At 31.1% G+C, this 22713-nt stretch overlaps 2 protein-coding genes and 2 long non-coding RNA genes across 6 annotated transcripts; 2 read left to right on the top strand and 2 right to left on the bottom strand.

Annotated features, from left to right (window-relative positions):
- The first annotated feature begins 4939 nt into the window (after positions 1-4939).
- LOC123892089 (zinc finger protein 7-like) lies at positions 4940-5779 on the top strand. Its single transcript, XM_045941935.1, has one exon. It carries the CDS (start codon positions 4940-4942, stop codon positions 5777-5779), a length of 840 nt encoding a protein of 279 aa, XP_045797891.1.
- A 6241-nt stretch (positions 5780-12020) lies between these two features.
- Positions 12021-14201, bottom strand: LOC123891442. Of its 3 annotated transcripts, none has more exons than XR_006803125.1 (4): positions 13826-14201; positions 12639-13609; positions 12437-12513; positions 12021-12354 (listed from the first exon to the last, which is right to left on the bottom strand). It is a non-coding gene; the product is annotated as an uncharacterized LOC123891442 (long non-coding RNA). The 3 variants fall into 3 exon arrangements; XR_006803124.1 differs by lacking the exon at positions 13826-14201 and having other exon boundaries at positions 12639-12708; positions 12977-13819; XR_006803123.1 differs by having other exon boundaries at positions 12639-14197.
- An 894-nt stretch (positions 14202-15095) lies between these two features.
- LOC123891441 lies at positions 15096-16012 on the bottom strand. The gene is made up of 2 exons (XR_006803122.1): positions 15473-16012; positions 15096-15327 (listed from the first exon to the last, which is right to left on the bottom strand). It is a non-coding gene; the product is annotated as an uncharacterized LOC123891441 (long non-coding RNA).
- A 5103-nt stretch (positions 16013-21115) lies between these two features.
- Positions 21116-21847, top strand: LOC123892088 (zinc finger protein 3-like). Its single transcript, XM_045941934.1, has 2 exons — positions 21116-21245; positions 21330-21847. The coding sequence occupies exons 1-2, from the start codon at positions 21116-21118 to the stop codon at positions 21845-21847; spliced, it is 648 nt and encodes a 215-aa protein (XP_045797890.1).
- The last annotated feature ends 866 nt before the right edge of the window (positions 21848-22713 follow it).

Genomic DNA, 22713 nt, shown 5'->3' with positions numbered 1-22713 from the left:
GGACCAAATTAGGCAATCCATAGGGTGAATACTAGTGACAAAAAGAAATAGCAGTGTTTCAGACTGGATTACGTTCCATTCGCAAATAGAATTGGGTCATCTGAATTTAATAAAGTTGTATAGACTATATCGTAGGCACACTCTAAAAAGCACTAAATATCCATTTATGCATGTAAACTACTATAAGGTTTTACTCAACAAATGATCCGCCGACGCATGTCTCTCGAAACAGGTGTCCAAGAGAAAGTTTTGGGTCTCAGAAACTCTAATTCTTTATCTATAAAAGTCTAACTCATGGTTTACGTTAGGTATGTGACATATAAATCATAATGCATATCACATTCCACGCTTATTGGAATGTGTGTAGGCATTATTTATAGGATGTACATGGATTGGGCAAACCCGATCGATCTGACCAAATCAACTCAATCCAAAAAATTGTGTTGGATCGAGTAATTGAGTGAATATGAATTTTAGAAATGAAAAACCCATAAAAAAAATATCGGGTTCCGGGTAAAATTAGACACAACCTAAAAATTTACTGATCCAATACTATTATAGTTTTTTGAAATATATTTTATAAAAATACCTAAAGTTTTGCCGTTTGATATAGTTACACCATGTTTTAAGAAAATAAAAAGATTGAGTAATTTTTATAAAAAATGATGAATATTCATTGTTTGTTCGTTTAAAAAACAGAAAAATCATTCGGGTATTCCACAATCAAACTCGAAAATTAGTGGATTCATCCGACCAAAATGGATGGTTATTTTTCTTAGTGAAAATAAATTACACTAATTTTTAAGAAAATACAATGGTTGAGTTATTTTTATGAAAAAATATGATGATTTGTCATTTGGTTATTTAATTTAAAAAAAAACAAAAAAATAATTTGAGTAACCTACTACCCAACTCAATCCAACCCAAAAATTAGTGGGTTTATCTAATCCGACGTAATGATATAATGTGTGACTATATAGTACTCTGTATGGTTTGCGTTTTGGTTTTGGCCGATCCAATCCAATCATCCCACATACACCCGTAGTTTTCTCCCTTACAATGGGTGTTGGAAATTCTAAAATCTGACAATGGGGTTCATGTTCAACAATCTAGATTTAGTGATCCGACATAGTCTATCATCTAAATTTCAAATTAAAAAAGGATCAATAATTAATACTTAAGGATCCGAAATAGTTTTATTATCTAAATTTCGGTTGGGAATACTAACACTCGGATGAAGCGGGATATAGAATTGAAAAAGATTCGCTAGTTCTTGTTTATTTTGCTGATGAAGATCTATAATGGTTTTTAACTTTTTATACAAAGGTTAAGGTATATTGTAAGAGTAAAAGAGGCACTATAGAGGATATTGCATCTATTATGGTGACTCTGCAAGTGCACATAATTGCAACCAAATAATAAAGTGATAAGTTATTGTTCTTCACAGGAATTGTGCCAAAATTACTAGTTTCGCTTAGAAATTTAGATAGTTTTGCATTCACTTTGTTGTTTTAGAGATAGTGGTGCGGGTAAAAAGTAAATTGCAGGAAAGTAAATGACTGAAAAGTAAATAAAGGCGTGTGTGTGTCCACGTGGGGTGGTTAAGTGTTTTCGAATCCATCCCTTACTCCTGCTTGGTGGTTAACTCTCTTGTTCCCCTCTATCAGGATTAGTCTTATAAAATAGGTTTGGAAGCACTCGTTTCTTATTTCTATTACAAACTGGTCAGAGTCTTGTTAGGGTTGTCTTTACTCTGCTTAAATATCCTCGTCCAAGTCGGTTCCACTTACTCATTTAAACTTTGGTATCATTACCCTTAAGGCTCAATGTGTCGCAAGCTACCACGTGTGTCTCAAACTAGTCCTAACTCTGACTTCAGGTAGAATTTATCGTTTTAGACTAAGCTTTTAATCCTATACTAAGACCTCAGATACTGAATTTAATGGTCTCATGTTGGACCTTAGCACACCGTCCTTCGTTCGGGATAATTAGCTTCGTTTCCTATCTGATATCCACTAATTTCCTTAGATTTTGTTTTAATGTGATCAATATTAAAATAAATATAAAAACCAGATGATAAAAGAGTTTCAATAGGAACAACTGAATTTATACCCTAATTATACAAAACCAAGCATTCGTAAGGGAGTTCATCGACTCCACCTAGACTAGGAAAAATAAATTACAAAGACAGAACAGAAAAAAAAAACGTTATTGGCCTCCTTGCCTCCTCCTTAGAGTTCTCCTAACTCTAGAGTGAATATTCAATGTCTCTGAATATTTTGGAATGAATAATAGTGAAGGAGGAAAACTTTATTTATAGTTTTTCAGCTAGGTTTGGACTTTTTATATGCGTCAATCTTCTCCAGATTTTCTATTTTCTTCAACCGCCTTTCATTGTGCCACGATGACAAGTCATCGTGGTACGATGATAAAGATTTGTTGCAGATTTTCTTCAATTTAAACTGTCTTCTCATCGCGCCACGCTGGATCTCATCGTAGGTACAATGAATTGTGTTGTTTATTACATTTTTTTCCCTTTTTTGCTGCTTTTTCCACTTTTCTTGCTTCTGGGCCAAATAACTTCATTTTTCCAGGTATTTGCTTGCTTTTGGGCTTCAATTGCTATTAGAAGTACCTTAAATTACTACTAAAAACATCATATAATTGACTGTCATCAATCTATTATATAACAAATATTCTAGCAATTTCAATGGCGATATCTACTATTATATACTCCTTCCGGACACCAATATAGGCAAAAAAATACTTTAAATTTTGGTCACTATTATAAGCAAAAGTTAACTACTTTTAAATTAATTAATACTACTATTCCTAATATACCCTTATTTAATTCTATTTTATTTTAGACATTTATTTCACTTTTACACTTTTCAAAATGGGTAATATAGTAAACTTAACTCATATTTTACATTAAATCAAAAAAATTAATTACACTTAACTAAATTTCTTAAACACCGCCTAAACAGTTTTTTTGCTTATATTTATATATGGAGGGAGTAACAAATATGCTAGCAATTTCAATGGCAATATCTACTAAGATTTATTTTGTCATAGGGCTAAAAACGAATTTTGAGATATTTATAGAGAGTATCAAAATTGATGATACGGTACCTTTTTTAAGATATTAATTTAATATTATTAATTTTAGTTAAAAAAATAAATATAAAAGGGACCACTTGTTAATAATGTATGATACCCAAATGATATCACCATTGTAGCAAAATATGTATGAGTTGCATAAGTATTACATGACATTGTAGAGATCACTTATTAGTAATTTATGATACCCAAACTGGTATCACCATTGGAGATGCTCTTATATTTTTATATGGAATATAATTTTTGTATTTAATTTATATATTTTTATTTTTTCCCGCCCAAACAATTTTTTCTAGTTCCGCCACTATTGACACGTGACCCGTCTATTTTTTATTTATAATTAATTTCACCTTTTATTATTTATAAATTATAATTTTATCCATGTCTGATACCAAACATTTTCTCTAGAAAAAAGTCTAAACCCTAAATATAAAATAAACTATTGAAGAGTTTTTTTTTTTTTGAATCAAAAACTATTGAAGTTTTTATTAAGTATCATTTGTGGGTTTTTTTTTTTAAACCCACTTGAGTTAGTTTGATGGTATTAGTATGAGATCTGAGAGTGTGCTCCTCCTTAAGGTCTTTAGTTTGAGTACAAATTAAAAAAATCATTTGTGTTTTTTTATTTTATTTATGAATTGGAGGTGTGCGTGCAGAGGACGAATGTCAATGAGAACGGATCGAGTTAATTTTGATTGTCTAGAGAAGATAGAAAAACTAAAAAATGTCACAAATTATTTTTTTTTATTTGTTACATACAAGTGTATATGTTATAACAAATTATTAACGATAATAATTTTTATAATATCAATTTTTAACACGGGTCGGACTTGGGCCAAAATATAATATCCCATTTTCATTTACAGATGGGTTAGCCCGACCGATTTAACGTGCAGATTTATGCGGGCGGATATTAAACTGGGTGAGTCAATCGGTATACTTAGCTCTATATGTATTTTTTGGTACAAATTAAATTCTTTGTTTCTTTGGTACAATGCTTAGCTCTATGTGTGATATATACACATTCAATTTTTTTTTCCCACACACAAATTACAAAGAAGTAAATAATATACATTTGAATTTTGGTTTTTGGTACTACAATTTGATTTTTTTTTTTTACCAAATAATTTGTATTTTGAAAAAATAAATAATAAGATTTGAACATTCTCTAAAGACTTAATTTTATTTTGGGTAATAATTTTTTTTTGACTAAATTTTGGGTAATAATTTAAACCTTAATTAATTGCAACGTTTGAATACAGACAATATAGACATATCCATTAATCGGTTAAAATAATATTTAAAATAATAAACATTTTTAAAATAATATTTGCATTGAATGAAAGAATTTTAAAATAATAAACCTTTTTTTTTGACCGAGAAATAATAAACTTTCTTATAAGCTTTTCTTTTTGTTAATTAATGAAGTCAAAATTATTAGTACATCCAAATTATGAAGGCCAATATATTCAATGTACAAATCAATCGGTGCTATATTTTTCTGACATCGTTACAAATTTTCAGTCAATCCACATTATTACTTAAAATACCAGTTTCCTTTTATAAAAACAATACCAGTTTCCTTAAATATTCTAGATATTTGTATTAATAAGTCAAAAAAGTTTATATAAATTAATAAACCACAAGAGATATAGTTTCCTTTTATAAAAAAAATACCAGTTTCCTTAAATATTCTAGATATTTGTATTAATAAATCAAAAAAGTTTATATAAATTAATAAACCTTCTTCAATATTCCTTCATCACAAATTCAATATCAAACCACAAGAGATATAGTATACGATACTTAGGTTTTAACCATGACATCTTCTTCTAGCAACAATGAACAAAAAACCCAAAGCTCTTCAAACAACAATGAAGGGAAAAATGAGAACACAAGTGAAGAGAATTTACCCAAAAGCTCTTCTAACAACAATGAAGGGAAAAATGAGAACACAAGTGAAGAGAATTTACCCAAAATCTCTTCTAACAACAATGAAGTGAAAAATGAGAACACAATTGAAGAGAATTTACCCAAAATCTCTTCTAACAACAATGAAGGGAAAATTGAGAACTCAATGGAAGAGAAGAATGCAGATTCAAGGCTTTTTTCATGCAGCTTTTGCCACCACAAATTTTCAACTCAACAAGCGTTAGCAGGACATCAAAATGCTCATCGGGCAGAACGTGCATTAGAAAAGCAACGGAAAGAAAGGTATGATGGTGTAGGTTCTAGCTTAGGGCATCCATTTAACCCTAATTTTATTTATCCTACTAGTTTTTTCCCCCCTTGTACCTATAGGCCACTTGGGGTTCGAATGGAAGCATTCATTCGAAAACCACCTAGTGCTAGCCCTAATATTGGTCTTGGTGCTTTGGGTTTGACAGATATGTTAAACCCATCTCTTGTTAGCACAAAAAACAATATTGAGGGTTGTAGTAATGGGGTTGGAGTTCAAGGTATTGGTGGCGAAACTACTCCAAGGATTGGAGATGATGCTGGTCACAAATTTGTTGATTTTCTCAAGGTTGGGGATTCCTCTAATGTTGCTTCAACTTCAAATATTATGGACCTTAATTTGAACTCAAACAATGAAGAAGAATCCTCTAATTCTGAATCTGAATCTGAATCGGAGCTTGATTTAACACTCAAGCTTTAGATTCAATTTTGTATTTGTTTCCATGTCATTGTTTTTTTAATTTTAGATTTGGCTATGTAGCCTTTTGTACCGAAGGGCGGTGAACTATTTATCTGCTCTTGTAATAATACCATTACATTTTTGCAATCAATGTTACTCTTTAATTGAAAAATGCCATGGTTTGTTCCTTCAAATTATTAGTGTAAATCATGTTTTTTATTCTACCTTATTATTTTTATAGAATTAAGAAAATAGACTATGCACCGACTAGTGTTATCAAACAACCGTATGGTATCCCTAAATTCACCTCTAAACATTATTAAGATCTCTTGGTTGTGGTTTAGTGGGAGATCGGGTTATCATGTAAATTTCTCATTTTCTGATTGATGTAATAATCCCTTAGAGTGTGTTTGGATGAGAGATTCTATAAATTCAAGGAATTTTAAATACTAGACAATTCAATTGATTCAATTGAATTCCCTTGATTTTCAAATTCCAGTGTTTGGATAAAGTGTTGAAATTTCATCAATTGTAAAATTCTTTGTTCCGGTAATGTAATTGAATTTCTTTCATTTAATTTTATTTATTTTAATAAAATCGACTCTAAATCCAAAAATCGACTAAAAACCCTAATATCGGCCGAAAAATGGGTTTATAGACAATTTTAGGTTTTTCGGCCGATTTTGGGGTTTATAGCCGATTTCAGGATTTTGGGTCGATTTTAGGTTTTCGGACGAGTTTTTTGGATCTAGGGACGATTTTAGATTTTTCTACCGATTTTTTCGATGTTGGCCGATTTTGGGTTTTCGGTCGATTTTTGGTTTTTCGGCCGATTTTTTGGGTTTTTGGCCGATTTTAGGGTTTATAGTCAATTTTTGAAATTTTGGCCGATTTTAGGTTTTTCTGCCGATTTTTTGGGTTTCCGGCCGATTTTAGGGTTTATTGTCGATTTTTTGGATTTTGGCCGATTTTAGGTTTTTTCTGCCGATTTTTGGATTTTCGGTCAATTTTTGGTTTTTTAGCCGATTTTAGGTTTTTCGGCTAATTTTAGGTTTTACAATCAATTAGTAATTTTTAAAACTTTATAGAGAAGAAGGAATTTCAAATTCTTTGGTTTTATGTGTCATTTTGAAATTCTCTAAATTTAACTTGAACAAAATACTTCATAAATTTTCATCATTTTGAAAATTCTTCAAATTTTCATCCAAACAATAGAATTTTCATCAAAACATTATTTTACCTCAAAAAATTCCTCCATCCAAACACGCTCTTAGTTTGCTTACAAAGCATCTAATAAGTCTTTTAGTTTATAAGGGATTGAATACCCCTTCTACTCTCTTATAATACATTTTTAATTAAAAAAAAATGCACCGACTAGTTTAAAATTATTTTACACAGTCACCCCACTATGTCCACTTTAATGATATGTATGGATAAATAGAAGATTCCTATTAGACGTCACTGTAAAATTAATTTACATTAACAAATTATATCCAAATAATTCTATAAAATTTTAAATTTATCCATTTGTTAACGTTATCCTTAAAAAAAAGTTATTTCTCTTATTTATATTGCTCTGAACGGATAAAACGGACAACTCATATGGTGAGATGAAAGTGTTGGTTAAGGTGTAGCTTGCAGTAGTGGAGAGCTTCATGCACGGAGTCGAAGGGGAAAGATACCTGCAACAATGTTAGCTCTCCAACGACCAAAGTAAATGCATATGTATGAAGAGTGACAATTCCACTATATAAGTAAAATTTAGAATAGTACCACGCATGGTACATTATACCCGCTAAGGTTGAATGTGTTGTATGAATCTTGTTCGATCTTAAGATTATTGGACCTTAAGTGTAATGAGTTTTGGCCAATTCGGAACACATTGATCGCTTGATTGGTTTGCAAGTTGGTGAAAAATGAAATATTGCGCTTGAAGTACTTAATAACATTTTTTTTAATATTAGATAAATAATACATAATTTGTTTTCCCTCGTTTTCTCCTATATTATATAGGAGAAAATGAAATGAAATATTGCGCTTGAAGTACTGCATAACATATTTCAACACTATTAATTTCCTCACACATATTCAATACACATCATTTTTTCCTCACACATATTCAATGAACATGAAACTTCATGCATCTAACATATTTTAAGGCAGGGGAGGCATGACAGAGCCACATATTTCTAAGGTACTTGAGATATGGTTAAAGCAGAGGAGGCTTTAAAGCTTGATATTACTGCTTCAATTTACTGTATGAAATGGAATAAATGTTGTTATGTTGCACTCGTTATTACAGTGTGACTTTTGCATTTCAAGGATGAACCTTGTTGACTTTTGGCCAGATTTTATGAGTGTTATTATGACTTGCAAATTTATAGATTGATTAGAGGGTATTTCATCGGGCACCCCTGAATTTTCTTGCGCACCCTGCGGATTTTCAAAAATACTACTAGTTAACTAGCAAACACAATTCACTACATAAAGAACAATAGGGTAAAAGTATTCAAATGCAAGAATGGTTGAAGATTTCACGCCACACCAAAAGAATCCTTAACAATTTTTTAAATTTCTTTACCATTCATTAATTAAGTAGCAAACATGTATGTTACGGATAAACAAGAAAAACAAAAGAAAACAACTTATATTACTAGCTAAAGTCCTAAATAAACGACTTCCAACAAGTGTGAAAAAAAAGGTACCAAGAAAATTCATCTGACATATAAGTTGTTTTCTTTTGTCTTTCCTTAATATATGTCAGATGAATTTTCAGGTTCTACCACATTGGAAACATGTATGTTTTGGAAACATGTATGTTTTGGTGACGGAAAAAAAGGTACCAAGAAAATGCTCACAATTGCTCTTCAATGCAATATCCATTTTCCCTACTTTTCCCTCTTCACTCATGAACAAAGATGAACAATGGATCTCACTCTGAAGTTGTTTCCAATGTGTTTTCCAACTAGGGATGACAACGGGTAGGGTCGGGTACAGGTTTTACACTTCCCGTAGCCACCAAGTGTTTCAAAAGCACTCTTTTTCTCTCTTTTTTGTGCTGTCAAATCTGATAGCTAGAAAAGTGCAGTTTTTATACTGCTACTAGTCCAGGCGCCCCGCACGCATGAGACAATAGCCACCATTTCTCAAAATTCCATACGTCTCGTGCATGAGGTAGAACCTGAAAATTCATCTAACATATATTAAGGAACATACAACAAGTGCGTGTCCTGCATAATTGCATTTGCCCTCTTGTTATCCCATTATGGCTTAATGTTGTGCATGTGATGAATAGTTTACATAGAATTCTAGTACGACGACTCAACTAAATTTAATTACCACTTTGAACAAAATAAAGAACTATATATATGAATAAAGAGTAATATATTAAAAATAAAATAAAATAATGCTATTGCTTTATTTATTTATTCAAGAATTTATAGCATCAATATATTGTTAGAAGTCTCACATTGGCTAGAGATATGACATAGATAGCCTTTATAAGTGTAGTGCAAACCTCAACTCTCAAGCTAGCTTTTGTGGTTGAGTATAGGCCTCTCAAATTCTAATATATATCAATTAGAAGTTTAATTTTTCTTGTACAAGCATGTGGTGGCCTTGAAAGTAGGTGCTACTTTACCATTGGAAATCAAAGAAACTCTTAAACTTGGGCAACGAATATAAACTCTATCGTAGACCAAATCTATGTCAACATCTAAGTCATAAATCTCCAATTTTGTCTCCTTATTATACTTAGCAATTTGTTGAGGCTCTAATATCATCACATTATTTCCTTCAAACACTATAGGCTCAAGCCTAACAATATTATTACTACTTAACCTAAAGGGTGCCATTTTCACCAAAGTTAATTGATTATTTTTATACGAAGCAATTGCAGTAGCCTTATCATAAGATTTTATGTAGTTGTGGAAGTTTTTTGCTGCAATGGTAACCCTAAAATTATAATATAAGGTGTTGTTGCTCACGAGGTTAAATGCACGATTGAGGCTTCAACTATGCTGAACTTGGTTTGAGATGGTTCACTAATTCTAATTAGGACCATAGGTATGACAATAAATAGGACAACAATAATTAAGAAAGTTATTCCACAACATGCATCGAAATCTTCAGAGGATTTTTGAGTTTGGGTGCAACTTCTTGCTTTTTCAAATGATTTGTAGGTCATCTTGATTTTTCTACAAATAAACCAAAATGAAAATAAGAAACGATGATGATAAAGAACAAGTATAGAGCAAATACAACAATTTGTACTACAAATTATAATAATCAAATAAATTCAACTCATTCAAATACTAATAAAGGTTAACTTTCTACTTTTAGGTAGCTTAACTAACTGTTGTAAACAGTTTGATCAAAAGTGAATGGATGAGATTAAAAGATGTATTAAAATATTAAATGAAAGTGTATAAATGTAAACGGTTTGATTTCATACTGCATGTAACTGTGTGAAATAGTTATAGCCGAGAATTCGAGTCATCCTTAAGATACATGTTAACATGCATTAACAGAGATAACTAATTTTACTGTAGAAAACAAAGAGAGATAACTAATTTCGAAAAATTTATGAAACATACGGAGTAATGATAGACTTAAATGCAAAACGGTAACACGTCTTAATTATCATGGATCTATATAGGCACATAAAGTTGAAATTCATGAAAAGAGAAACAAGTTTGGCACCAAAAAGGACGAATTTTGGGAGAATTCGGGTTTCATTCTTGGGTGGAAGAATTTCTTGGTCAGTCTTTACTTACCTCGCGGCTGATCTCTAGACTACTAAGACTCCTTTCTCCTAGAAATCAGATGATTATAAACACACAAAAAAAAGTTTGGTAAGTAAAAATAAAACAAAAAGCCATAACAAGTGACTAATGAAATTGAATACCTATTAATCAGAATGACTTTCACTTTCACTCTCTAAACTCAACTTTGGTTGCTCCTTCTCTCTCCTTTTTTATTTATTGTTTTGCATTTGATCTTATATGTTAATTAAATATCAGAAAAAATCAAAGAAATATGAAGGGAAATTTTCTTGTGTTATTGAAATTTTCTTGCCTTTTAACTAACCTTACACCACAAACTGAATATCCTAAAAAAAAGAATATTTAAAAGACTAATTCTACTAGGATAACAACACAGCTGATTCCTAATTTGCAGGATTTTTATTAACAAAATTTAATAAACTTCAACAATTTTATAGGTAGAGACTATTATCCACCCCATTTGGATTGTTCTGTTTCTTCTTTTATTTTTTCTTCTTTTTCTTAAATTATTCTTAATTTTTGTATGAATTAGATGAACTACATTGAGATTTACCTCATGGTTAACCGGTTGTGGTTAGTTCATCGGTCGACAAAGAGAAGTTTATATTGTGATTAGTTGAACTATGGTCAACAAAGCTTTGTCTCTATTATAAATATGATAAATTACATTGAGATTTAAACTATGGTTATTTCATTGGTCGACAGAGATCGGACATTTCTTTTAACACTATAAGAAAATCTCATTAATCTACAAACAAAAGTAAAAAATAATTATTGACCATTTTGGCCCTTATGAGTTTGATTTTATTTTGTTGAATTGATATAATTTATTATGTAAGAATGAGTGTGTGCATGAATGAGGTTGAATGTGTGTATCTAAGATATATATATTTATATTTATAGGCTGAGTCGTGCAAATATATGCATGAAGAGTACTCACAATTCCACTACGAGTGAAATTCAGAATGGTACCGTGCATTATCCGCGAGCGTAAGGTTAAATATGATGTACTATGTGTTTGGATCCACGTTTGGGGATAGAATATCGAGTCCCAATGCAACCTCACCGTGAAAATGGTGAAGCTACAAAACTAAGCTTTTGTCCAAACACTAGTACAGAAAACACTTTTTACATCTGGCCAAAAACCCATTTTACATCTGAAGCCTGTCAGAGGTAGACGTACAAGAAGTAGTAAGTTTACACGTTTTACATCTGACTTACGCCAGATGTAAAATCAACACTTTTTACCTCTGTTTCGTATGGCCAAGCTTTCCACAGATGTAAAATCGTCACTTTTTTTAAAAAAAAAAATTAAAAAATCCTGCATTTTTGTTTTTTAAAATCCTACATTTTTTTTTTTAAATCCAACCCACATACCAGCATCCAAAACATAACTTCACAACATACAATAATCAAGAACTGACCTAAATTAAAAACTAACAAAATCACAATACACTTCCTAAAGAACCTGGTGAATAAGAGATATCATGCTAAGTAATTAAAATGACTAAAACATGACTAAAACTTAAGTAATTAAAATGGTTTTAGCTAGCTAGAATACATCCTAACCAACTTAAGTAATTAACATAGCCTAGAGTACAGTTAACACATACATCAAGTGTAAATCAACTATCAAAACTATGATTACCAAGGTGATGTTGACAAAGCCACAGACTTGAACAACGGTTTCGGATGCAATAGCAATCTCTAAATCTTCATAATTAACAATTCCATGTTTGTCTGCTCTTTTGATTCTAAGTTCCTCTACAGTATCCAAATCTTGAATCTTCATATTTAACATGCCTTCAAGATCTACAAGTACACAAATAGTTTATACTAGGGAAAAAAATGAACAAAAAAACTAAACAAAACTTTAATATTATTATAACAATACCATTTTTATCAGCTTCTTTAAACTTTTCTTTGATTTCTAGGAACATTTTAGTTTGATGACTATGTTAGCCTAATAATCTGCAACAATAATAACATTAGAAAAACATCAGAAGCAGTATCTTCAAGTAAAATAGAACAGGAAACAAACATCAGGAAATAACAATGTGTAAATAAATAGACTTTAAGGTTATGTAGTTTTTTACCCATGTGATAGTTGTTAACGTAGTAAATAATTCAGCCATTGTCCATGATCTACAAACTTCAAGAGTAGCACTGCTTGAGTCAGAAAATGACAAGTGAACAATATAAGTTACATTCAGAGATCTGCATATCAACAAGTCCCTTTGAAACACAAGATAGTCATACAGAGAAGCATATATAGCTTAATAGTGAGAAAAAAGTGTGCCTGAACTGATCACTTTCTTTCAATATATCTTATGTTAACAGATTAAGTATAATCAATAGTAAATAAATATAAAGAAGGAACATCTCCAAATATACGCGTGCCAAATTAACATAAGCCCCTTTTTGCCTTTCTTACCAGTCCCACACCCTACCATCATAGAGAAGGAGAGGCTAAAACTCGGTGGAAGCAGCAACTCCTGGCCAATCCATTGCACAAGCTCATACCAGATTTTCACCGAAGTTCCACAGTGAAGGAACATATGAAGTGTATTTTCAGCAGTCACATTATAGAAGGAGCAGACCATATCATTACCAATCCCTCTCAACGTCAAATTCGCCTTTGTTGGAATTCTATTAAGCATCAATTGCCACGAAAAAGCTACAACTTTTGACGGCGCGTCGCTTTTCCATATATTACTGAAGACAAAGTTCCGAAGATGATCCATCTCAGTTTCAGAGCGATGCAGCAAGATAAGATTCTGATACGCAGACTTCGCCGTAAACCCCGACGCAGGATCAGGCCTCCAACTCCAACCATCATCTTGTGCTGTAGGCTGAAAACCATCAATTACTGCTAACAACTACTGATAAAAAGGTTCCTCCCAGAAGAAATCCCTCCTCCATAACAGATTCCACTTCCAGCCGTCACCATCCATCATCCCCATATCACTTACTTTACATTGTTGCTGAATCGAAATAGAAAACAACCGAGGGAAGCGTACCGCCAGAGATTGGTTCCCCACCCAAACATCTATGTAATGGTTAGTGGCTACAAGATACACAAATATTGAACATCTATGTAAAGGGAACCAGAGGCGGTGAGAAGCAAAAAACAATGAATTTCACAACACTAAAAGCAAAAGTAGAAGAGATTACAGAAAATTACACAGGATTAAACCCTTAGTCATCAAAATCAAAGATCAAAGATTAAAATGAAAGATAAACATATGCTAAAACCTAAAAACCCTTAATCGTTAAAACTCACCAGTTTTAGATCGAGAGAAGATGCGGTGGAATTATGACTCTGTAGCGAGCTGAGAGAGCTTTGATTCGTTCCACTAAGCTTTGATTTGGGTTCAGTAAGCCTTGATTCTTCAATTAGGAATTGGAATTTGTGATTCAGTGAAACGGATTGGAGGCTAGGGTTCGAGAGAGAACGAGTGTGAGAGAGAGATGTCGAGTTCGATCGTGAATCTAGGGTGAGAGAGAACGAGTGTGAGAGAGAGATGTCGAGTTCGATCGTGATTGAGAGAGGGAGCGATAGATCGAGTGAATCCGAAGTTAGGTTGTTTCGCGTGCGTGCATCTGAGAGAGAGAGAAGATATTATGTTTTTTTTTTTTACTCCTTCCACACTTAATAATTTCTATTCAAACAAAAAAAATCACTTGAAGTCTTTTTACATCCGGGGATATTATGGTCATATGTGAAATTATTTTAGACAATTTTTACCATAATTACAGGATTGCCACCGCATTTAGCTTTGCATCTGGGGATATTGTGGCTAGATGTAAAATGTTTTGTCTATATATTTTTCACATCTGTGGATATTGAAACCAGATGAAAAGACTACTCCATATAACATTTTACATCTGACATATGCTTGTCAGATGTAAACTACTTGTGTAATATGTCATATTTGTACTAGAACATGAAAAATTACCGTAATTCCGTAAAAGCCAACGCACAACCAAACACATGCGTAGTTGTATCATGAATCGTGTTGGATCTTAAGATGTATTGGACCTTCAAGTAATGAGTTTTGGCTAATTCGGAACACATTGATATCCGCTTGATTGGTTTGCAAGTTGGTGACAAATGAAATATTGTGCTTTTTTCCGTAGAATATATTCCTTTTAGTTTCACCGTGCCACTAGTGGAAAAAACGCTTCTTAGGTCGGTTAAAATCGACTTCTTAAGTCGGTTCCGAGCCTGACCTAACAATTCCAGTCATAAGAAGTATTGACTTCTTAAGTCGGATTTGGACCTGACTTAAGAAACACTTTTTAAGTCGGTTAAAATGATGTTTTAAGTCGGTCCATACCTGACTTAAGAAAAGGCGACATAAGAAGTTTGAAGTTTTTAAGTCAGATTTTGACCTGACTTAAAAATTGACTTCTTAAGTCAGTTAAAGGTTTAACCGACCTAAAAAGTGTTACTGTAAATTAAAAAAAAATAGCCACAATTAAATCGTGGCAAACAATTCTTTACAAAAAAATAATAAAAATACGGTAGCTCTGCATTTGCCAACCAAATATCCAAATGAGAGTAATTTATTTTCCCCAATTTAAATTACATAAGAACAAATTTACAAACTAATTTAAGGGGTAATATCACTCATGAAGAAATAAGTAACTAACTACAAACTAATTACAATTCTAACACAGAGAGAACCAACACAATAATGAATTATTCCAAGTCTTGAAAAAACTTCATATCCCTCCTTAATGTGTTGGGGCAACTGCATATCATTAAAATTGTAACCGTACCTGGACAAAAAGAATAAAAAATAGTTAAACTTAGATCTGTCTCCAAATTTCGTCATGTACTGTAGCTTGTTTTCTCTTGCACCAATTAGATAAACAATAATACTAATCAATTGATACAGCTTGATACAAAAATTATATTACTTACTTGGGTCCATGAACCAACAACATCAGTAGATACAATGTTCAACATGTGTATCATGACATAATAGCCACACTCATAATAGCCAGATGGATAGTGTTAACCATTGGGGGCAAAAAATCTGCTATGTAAAGTAGCAGATACCATATAGCATTGCAGGAAAATAATAATAAAACAGAAACAGAAATTGAAATATTACAACAAAACAAAAAAAAAGTTAGGGTTTACAAATTACATACATATGAATGAGTAGCACCTTCCAGAAATTTAGGGTTTCAAATTTGCAATGAAGGGTTGGTGAGAACAGTACGAATTCTGGGTTTTATGTGAAGGACTCGACGAAGAGATTTCTGGGTTCGTGAGAAGTGTTTGACGAAGAAATTTGCGGTGAAGAAGGATTTGCAGTGAGAGAAGGGTTTATAGTGAAGATTGAGTTTGCAGTGAGAGAGGGTTTTGCGTGAAAAAGAGTTTGAGAATAAGAAGGGTTTGCGTTTTTCTGATATCTATGAATGAATGAATGATGCGTATTTTTTTTAGTTGATGATGCGTTTTTTTATTTTATTTATTTATTGTTTTTTTTGTTTTTTTTTTTTTTGTTTTTTTATAAGAGATATCTATGAATGAATGAACGATGCGTTTTTTTTAGTTGGTGATGCGTTTTTTTTATTTATTTATTTATTTTTTTTTTTGTGTTTTTATAAGAGATGCGTTTTTTTTTTCATTGATGATTTAATTATTTATTTTACTTTTGACATATTTACTTTGATATAAAATTGTTTTCCAATGAGTTGGAATTTGATTCCCTCGTATAACAAATTGGAATTTAATTTGTTAATTTTTACCATTGTTAGTTTTTTTTTAAGAGATTAAGATTTCTCTTTAAAAAAATAGATTAGAGTTTTTTTTTATGTTAAAGGGCTGAGTTTGATTCTCGTATGAAATCCATTATAATATAATTTATAAAAAATAAATGATACTTCTTAGGTCAGGTGAGGGAGGTCTGACTTAACAAACAGGATTTCTTAAGTCAGTTGAGCGCTACCTGACTTAACAAAAGAGGTTTCTTAAGTCAGTTGAGAGACGTCTGACTTAACAAGAAGGTTTTGCAAATTAATGATTTTTATTTGAATTTAATATTATTTTTTTAATCTTTATTAAGTCTGTTGAAAACAGAACCGACCTAAAAAGGTTTAACTTATTTACAAAATTGCCACCGCACATGTTCTTAAGTCAGATGGCAACGCTAACTGACCTAAGAAGTTTTCTATAAAGAGTTTTTTCCACTAGTGTGCTATTTAAAAAAAATATATAGGTTAGTAAGTTTTCGTTTTTTGAAATTTAGGTTGGCAATATTAGCAAAATAAAAAAGTCATCCCATGAAACAAGAAATCACTTTGCCTTTTTTTTTACAGGTATCAGTCAAGTTAATTATCCGAAATCGCGTTTGTTTTGTCTATTTTTGAAATAAATTTTATATACTTTTAGTTTATAATTTTTTTTATAAACAAAACAATATTATGTATACTAGTGGCCAGACAGAGTGCAGAACGCGCCTGACTGTGTCTATTATGCAAACTTATGAAGAAAAAAAAAACATGTCTTATGTCATTACAAGTTTGTTAATAAAAGATTTTTGCCGCTAAAAATAAAAGACATGTCTTATGTCATGGTGAATTTGTTAATAAAAAATTTTTATTGCTCAAAAAAAATAAAATCAAGGGTAATGTTGTTATTAAGAAAAGTCCACGACAAATATTAGATAATATAGATGTTTGAGAATTGAATTTTCACTTAGAAATTGAAATATTACAAATTTTAATAAATAAATGATAAAATCACAAATAATATACCAGAACATTTAAATTTTTTTAATATTAGATACAAAATACACAATTTGTTTTTTTACACAAAATACACAATTTATTTTACTTCATTTTCATATATTATATATGAGTCTTGAACTCATATACATATCCATCACCAAGAATACCACAAACCAAATATATACATGACACCACCTATCAATTAGGAAGTTCATTTTTTCTTTTGTATTTACTCTTTCCTTTCCTTTCCTTTCATACATTCATAAAAGAAAAATACAGTTGTGAAAACTTACTATTACAAATGCAACAAAAATATATATTCTCTAACTATTTACAAAATACTATTAAAAGAAACTTATATTCATATTCGATATATGAAGATTATCACAAACTCTACATATAAAGTGTAATGTTTTGTTACTGTTTCAAACGTTGTCTGTAATAGAATGACTGTAAAGTTGAATGAAAAGTTAGGACTATGCCGATTAAAAAAAAAACTACTTTTTTTTTTTATATTAACCATCTCTTCAAATTCAATTAAAGTGTTATTGTTTATGATACCCATTTAATTGTTTTCCCAACTTAACGTGTTATAATTTGAATTTTCGGTTTGAATTTTGAAAGAAAAAAAATTAATAAGATTTGAACATTCGTTATTTAAATTCTTCATTATTATTTTTTGGGTAATAATTTTTTTAGTACAATTTTTGAAAGATAAACATATTCACCATATCGTGAATATTGTCTAGTTATTATTGTCTAATCATACGAGTAAACAAAAAGACCAACTATATTATGAGTCATGTTAATATATGTACCTTTGGACACATGTTAAGGATCTTAAAAATAACAAATATTTATTACAAAAGTCTCTCTTGCTAATGCAATTATCATTCTTCAACCTCCAGAAAAATCATGTGTCTTCTTTGCCCACATTGCCTTGTCAAAACCAATAACATGTAAGATTTCAGTAGAACGCTTTTATGAAGTTGATGAATATAGGGCATCCAATCATTTGTAAATATGTTCGAGGGATTCACCACCTTTGTCATTTTGAGTTGCCAAAGTTTTAGCTTCTTTCTCCAATTTCAACGACCTTTCTTCATCGCAGCTTATGACAACTTCCAAAGCAGACAAGTTCGATCTGATATTCGAATATCAACAATTTTATCAGCAACTTTATCAGTCGTTTTAGAAGAAGCAGCTGCAACGACGACTTTACCACCTCGTTTAGGGCAACTTTCTTCTTACTAGTGTCAGAAACCATCTTCGATTTTCAAACGAAAACCTAACCTTGAATGTTACTCAATGAAGAAATATTTATAACAAGATTTAAATTTAAAAGTTGCACATGAATCTTATTCAGTTGTTCCCCAAATTCTGAAACATAAAATCATCGTTGAATTCCCTTATATTGAAAAGGAAAATGTTATTAGTAAGAATTTTTGTGAAAATATTTAACATTACAAATTATAACCACACACTCTCTCTCATGTATGGTTATTCAATATATATATATATATATATATATATATATATATATATATATATATATATATATATATATATATATATATATATATGAACAAGTTAACCAGGCACAAGAAGTGCTGGGAAAACTCAAAAATAGTTACAAACAAAAGGCCTATAGTAGCAACAATAAAGCCTAAAAATGCAGCACAGGAAGGGAAAAAATAAAGGCATGCCAACAACAAAAACATAGAGCCTTTCACAAAAGCAGCATCATCAAAAGCAAAACGCATCACTCCAACTTCATCACCTCGCATACAAAGAGTAGGCTCCAACAACCATATGTATAACAAACAAGGACTCCCTTTAGATCTCCCGACCCACCATTTCCACAAGGAGGTTTTCAATTTCTCAATCACTTCCGCCACATCCGTGTTACCGTTATCGAAAACAATTGAATTTCGGTCTTGCCAAAAAAACCAAATGACAGCTCCGCAAATCATCATCACTCATCTTACCATCTGTTTAGCCCCTGGACAGCCAACAAAGAATTTAAAAGGGACACAAAGTTGTGAGGGAATATTAAACTCATACCCATCCAGTGTAGCACATGACGCCACACTCGAGTTGCAAAATTACACTATAAAAGAAGATGTATCGAGGTTTCAACTCAGTTTCCACAAAAAGCACAAGTCTGGTCTTCTTCCAGCTGAATGATGCGTCTTCTATAAAGATTGGCTTTGGTCGGAATCCTGTCGTGTAGAAGCCTCCACATAAAAGCTGAAACTTTTGAAGTTGAATTAACACTTGTAAAACCTTCCATGATCTAGGGACGTTGTATAATTTCTTTTCTTAAGAACGTTCTTTGGATTACCAACCGGTATTTTGTTCCTTAATCACATAAAATTCATATACTATGAACTAAATTATTTTTGTGAAAAAGAACACAAAATTGATCAATAAAAGAATCACACCAGAAAAATGAATTTGTTGTCTTTCATTTTAAATTTATGAAAAATGAATATGTATAAAAAATTACCAACAAATAGAATGTGTTAACATGGGGTCTTCACTTGTGCACTATAAATATGATGCACAAATAAAATGCGAAAATGTCACGTTCTACTAAGCTTTGACTAATTCGAATACTCACATGACCTTTGTGGACCTTAGTAAAGTTTAGAAATATTCAGCTAACTCGTATTCGGCTGGCTCTAATTAATTTGACATTTTGTCGAGCTCGGCTAACCAAAGTTTTTATTTTGTAAGTGTAAGCAATTTTTAAAATTGATTATGTGTTAATAGATTACATTTTTTTTTTTTTGACAAAATATGTGTCATGAATTTGACCATCCAATTTGATGATAATGTTCACTACTAGTCCCCTGTATCATTTCAGTCAATCTTCTTTTTTACTTTGTATGTTGGTTACAACTCATTTTTTAACAATCCAATTTTATGACTCTCAACAATTAGACAATTCATTTTCTGGTTAGGTTACCAATTTATTCCAACGTCATCAAATGGGATGCTCAAATGTCACGAATTCGATAAAAATTTCTGAATTTGCGACAAAGTTGCACAAATAAGAAAATTTAAAAAGATTTCTACGCACAATATAAAGCCTTAATTTTATGAGTTTAATTGTTGTGCACTGTCGGTGTAATTTTTTTTTACACATACATCCAATAATGCGTTGCCACATCATTTAATGAATGTGACACGTCATGTGTTTTTAATTACCATACATGATGTGTCGGTATATTATTGGACGCATGTGCAAAACAACTTTACACCGACGGTGCATATAAATTAAATTCTAATTTTATTAACTAAACAAAAAGTCTTAATTTTTTTTTGGTAATTATTTAATGCCTAACTTAATTGTAAGATTTGTTTTGACCAAAAAAAATTGGAACGTTTGAAGTTTTAAGCCAACCCGTGTAGCAAAAAATATAAGATGTATTCATTAATGAAGCAACAATTGCATCCCAAATCGTTTCAGATCAAACGGTGCGATATTTTTCCTCGTATTGTTTCCATTTTAATTTTTTGACTCAAATATTTTTTAATAAATATCCTTTCTTATATTATAAGCTTATCATTTCATTAATGTAGTCAAAATTATTACATCTAAATTAGGAAGGCAAATATATTTTTGTACAAGTGATGAATCGGTGCAATGTTTTTACTCACATCGATCCTTATTCCTAAAGTTGCACCTTTCCTTAAATATTCCTTAAGATATTTACATTAACTCAAACATTTTTTTATATAAATATAACCCTTCTTATGGCTTTTCTTATCATAAAACCTGAAACACACAAAGTATAGTTTGTGATATACAATTTGTAACATGGCGTCTGAATCATCTAATAGCTCTTCCACTTCACAACATCCAAATGAGAACAAACAAAATCAACTTCCAAACTCTGATTCAAACAAGTCAATTGACTTTGTGAATCTATCGAAAGATGATTTGGTTCGTGGGTCTGAAGTGCAAGAGCACAACTTTTTTAGCCCTATTCAAGTTGGCACTTTATCTTATTTTCCTAATCACAACAACAAAGAAAAAAATGAGAACAACGATGAAAAGAAAAATTCTGATTCAAAGTTGTATTCATGCAACTATTGCAAGGGTCGGTATTCTTCTTTGCAAGCATTAGGAGGCCACCAAAATGCGCATAAGGCAGAACGTGCATTACAAAAGCAACGGATGAAACAAAGGTATGAAGGTGATATTTTTAATTCAGGGCAACCCCGCTTTAATAACCCTTATTTAAACTATCCCATTACTCCTTATACACCTTTAAACTATAGGCCACTTGGTGTTAGAATTGAATCAATGATTCATAAATCACCTTATATTAGCCCTAGATTTGGTCATAGTGCTTTGCGTTTGCATGATATACTACACCCTTCTCTTGTTAGTGGGGTTGCAAATCTAGGTATTGGTGGTGCAACTACTTCAAGAAATGGTGCTATTCTGAAAATTGGAGAATCTTCTACAAATAATGTGGCTCCTAACAACGAAGAAGAACCATCTGACTCTGATTCTTCTGGACTGGATCTGTCACTTAAGCTTTAAATTTAGTTTTTATTGTTTTTTTTAATAATTGAGTTTTTATTTTATTTTATGTCAATGTTATTTTTAATTTCATTGAGAAGTTTTGGAGGATAAATTTCACATTTTGGATTTGGTTATGTACTTTTTTTTTTACTGAAGGATGGTTATGTATTTGCCTCTTCGTATAATAATAATATTATTACATGTTTGCAATCAAAATGTTATTGATAGTTTAATTGCTAATCTCTAATATTATTATTCTCTCAAGAATTTATCCGTATAAATCGTATTTTTAATACCTTATTATTTTTATAATTGTTTCATGATATCTACCGTGGTTAATTACATTAGTTTTATTCATTAATGATAGATTAAGTTTTGCATAAAATCCATCCTAGCAGCATCTGATCAAATGACAAGATACACAATGATGAAGAATAAAAGAACTTTGTAATATAGCAGCAAATTAAAATAATGGTATAATATATATAGTTAAGAATAAACTACATAATAAATGTCTCCTCTCAGGATAATTAACGGAGCCCTCCACATTCTCTTTATTAAGGAAATACTTCCGGTATCATGATTTAAGTTTTTGGTCACTAAGGTGTCTTAAAATGCATCAAATTTCACATTCCAAGCATTAAGCCCTAAAAATATAAAAGGAACAAAAACAAGTAACAAATTCTTATAAATTTAAATAAAACCTAATTTATTTAAGTAACATACTACGAAATATTATATGCATATTTTAGTGTTATCCGTCATAATGTTTGGCCTTGAATATCTGAAATTGTCTAGTTGACACAATTATCATCAAAATTGGCCCCCAAATTCTTTGCTTGTTAACCTTCATTATGTATCATGGATTTGACAGTGTCAGAGTT

The sequence above is a fragment of the Trifolium pratense genome, linkage group LG6 (genome assembly GCF_020283565.1).
Source record: "Trifolium pratense cultivar HEN17-A07 linkage group LG6, ARS_RC_1.1, whole genome shotgun sequence".
In the NCBI taxonomy this organism is placed as follows: Eukaryota; Viridiplantae; Streptophyta; class Magnoliopsida; order Fabales; family Fabaceae; genus Trifolium; species Trifolium pratense.
Note: the sequence above shows the minus strand (reverse complement) of the source record. Positions and strands in the feature narration are given on the sequence as shown.

What these genes read in the sequence shown, in the direction of transcription:
- LOC123892089 (XM_045941935.1), top strand. Translation starts at nt 4,940, where the DNA reads ATGACATCTTCTTCTAGCAACAATGAACAAAAAACCCAAAGCTCTTCA.
- LOC123892088 (XM_045941934.1), top strand. Translation starts at nt 21,116, where the DNA reads ATGGCGTCTGAATCATCTAATAGCTCTTCCACTTCACAACATCCAAAT. An exon ending in ATCGAAAGATGATTTGGTTC is followed by an intron (nt 21,246 to 21,329) that starts GTGGGTCTGAAG and finishes ACAACAACAAAG; the next exon opens with AAAAAAATGAGAACAACGAT.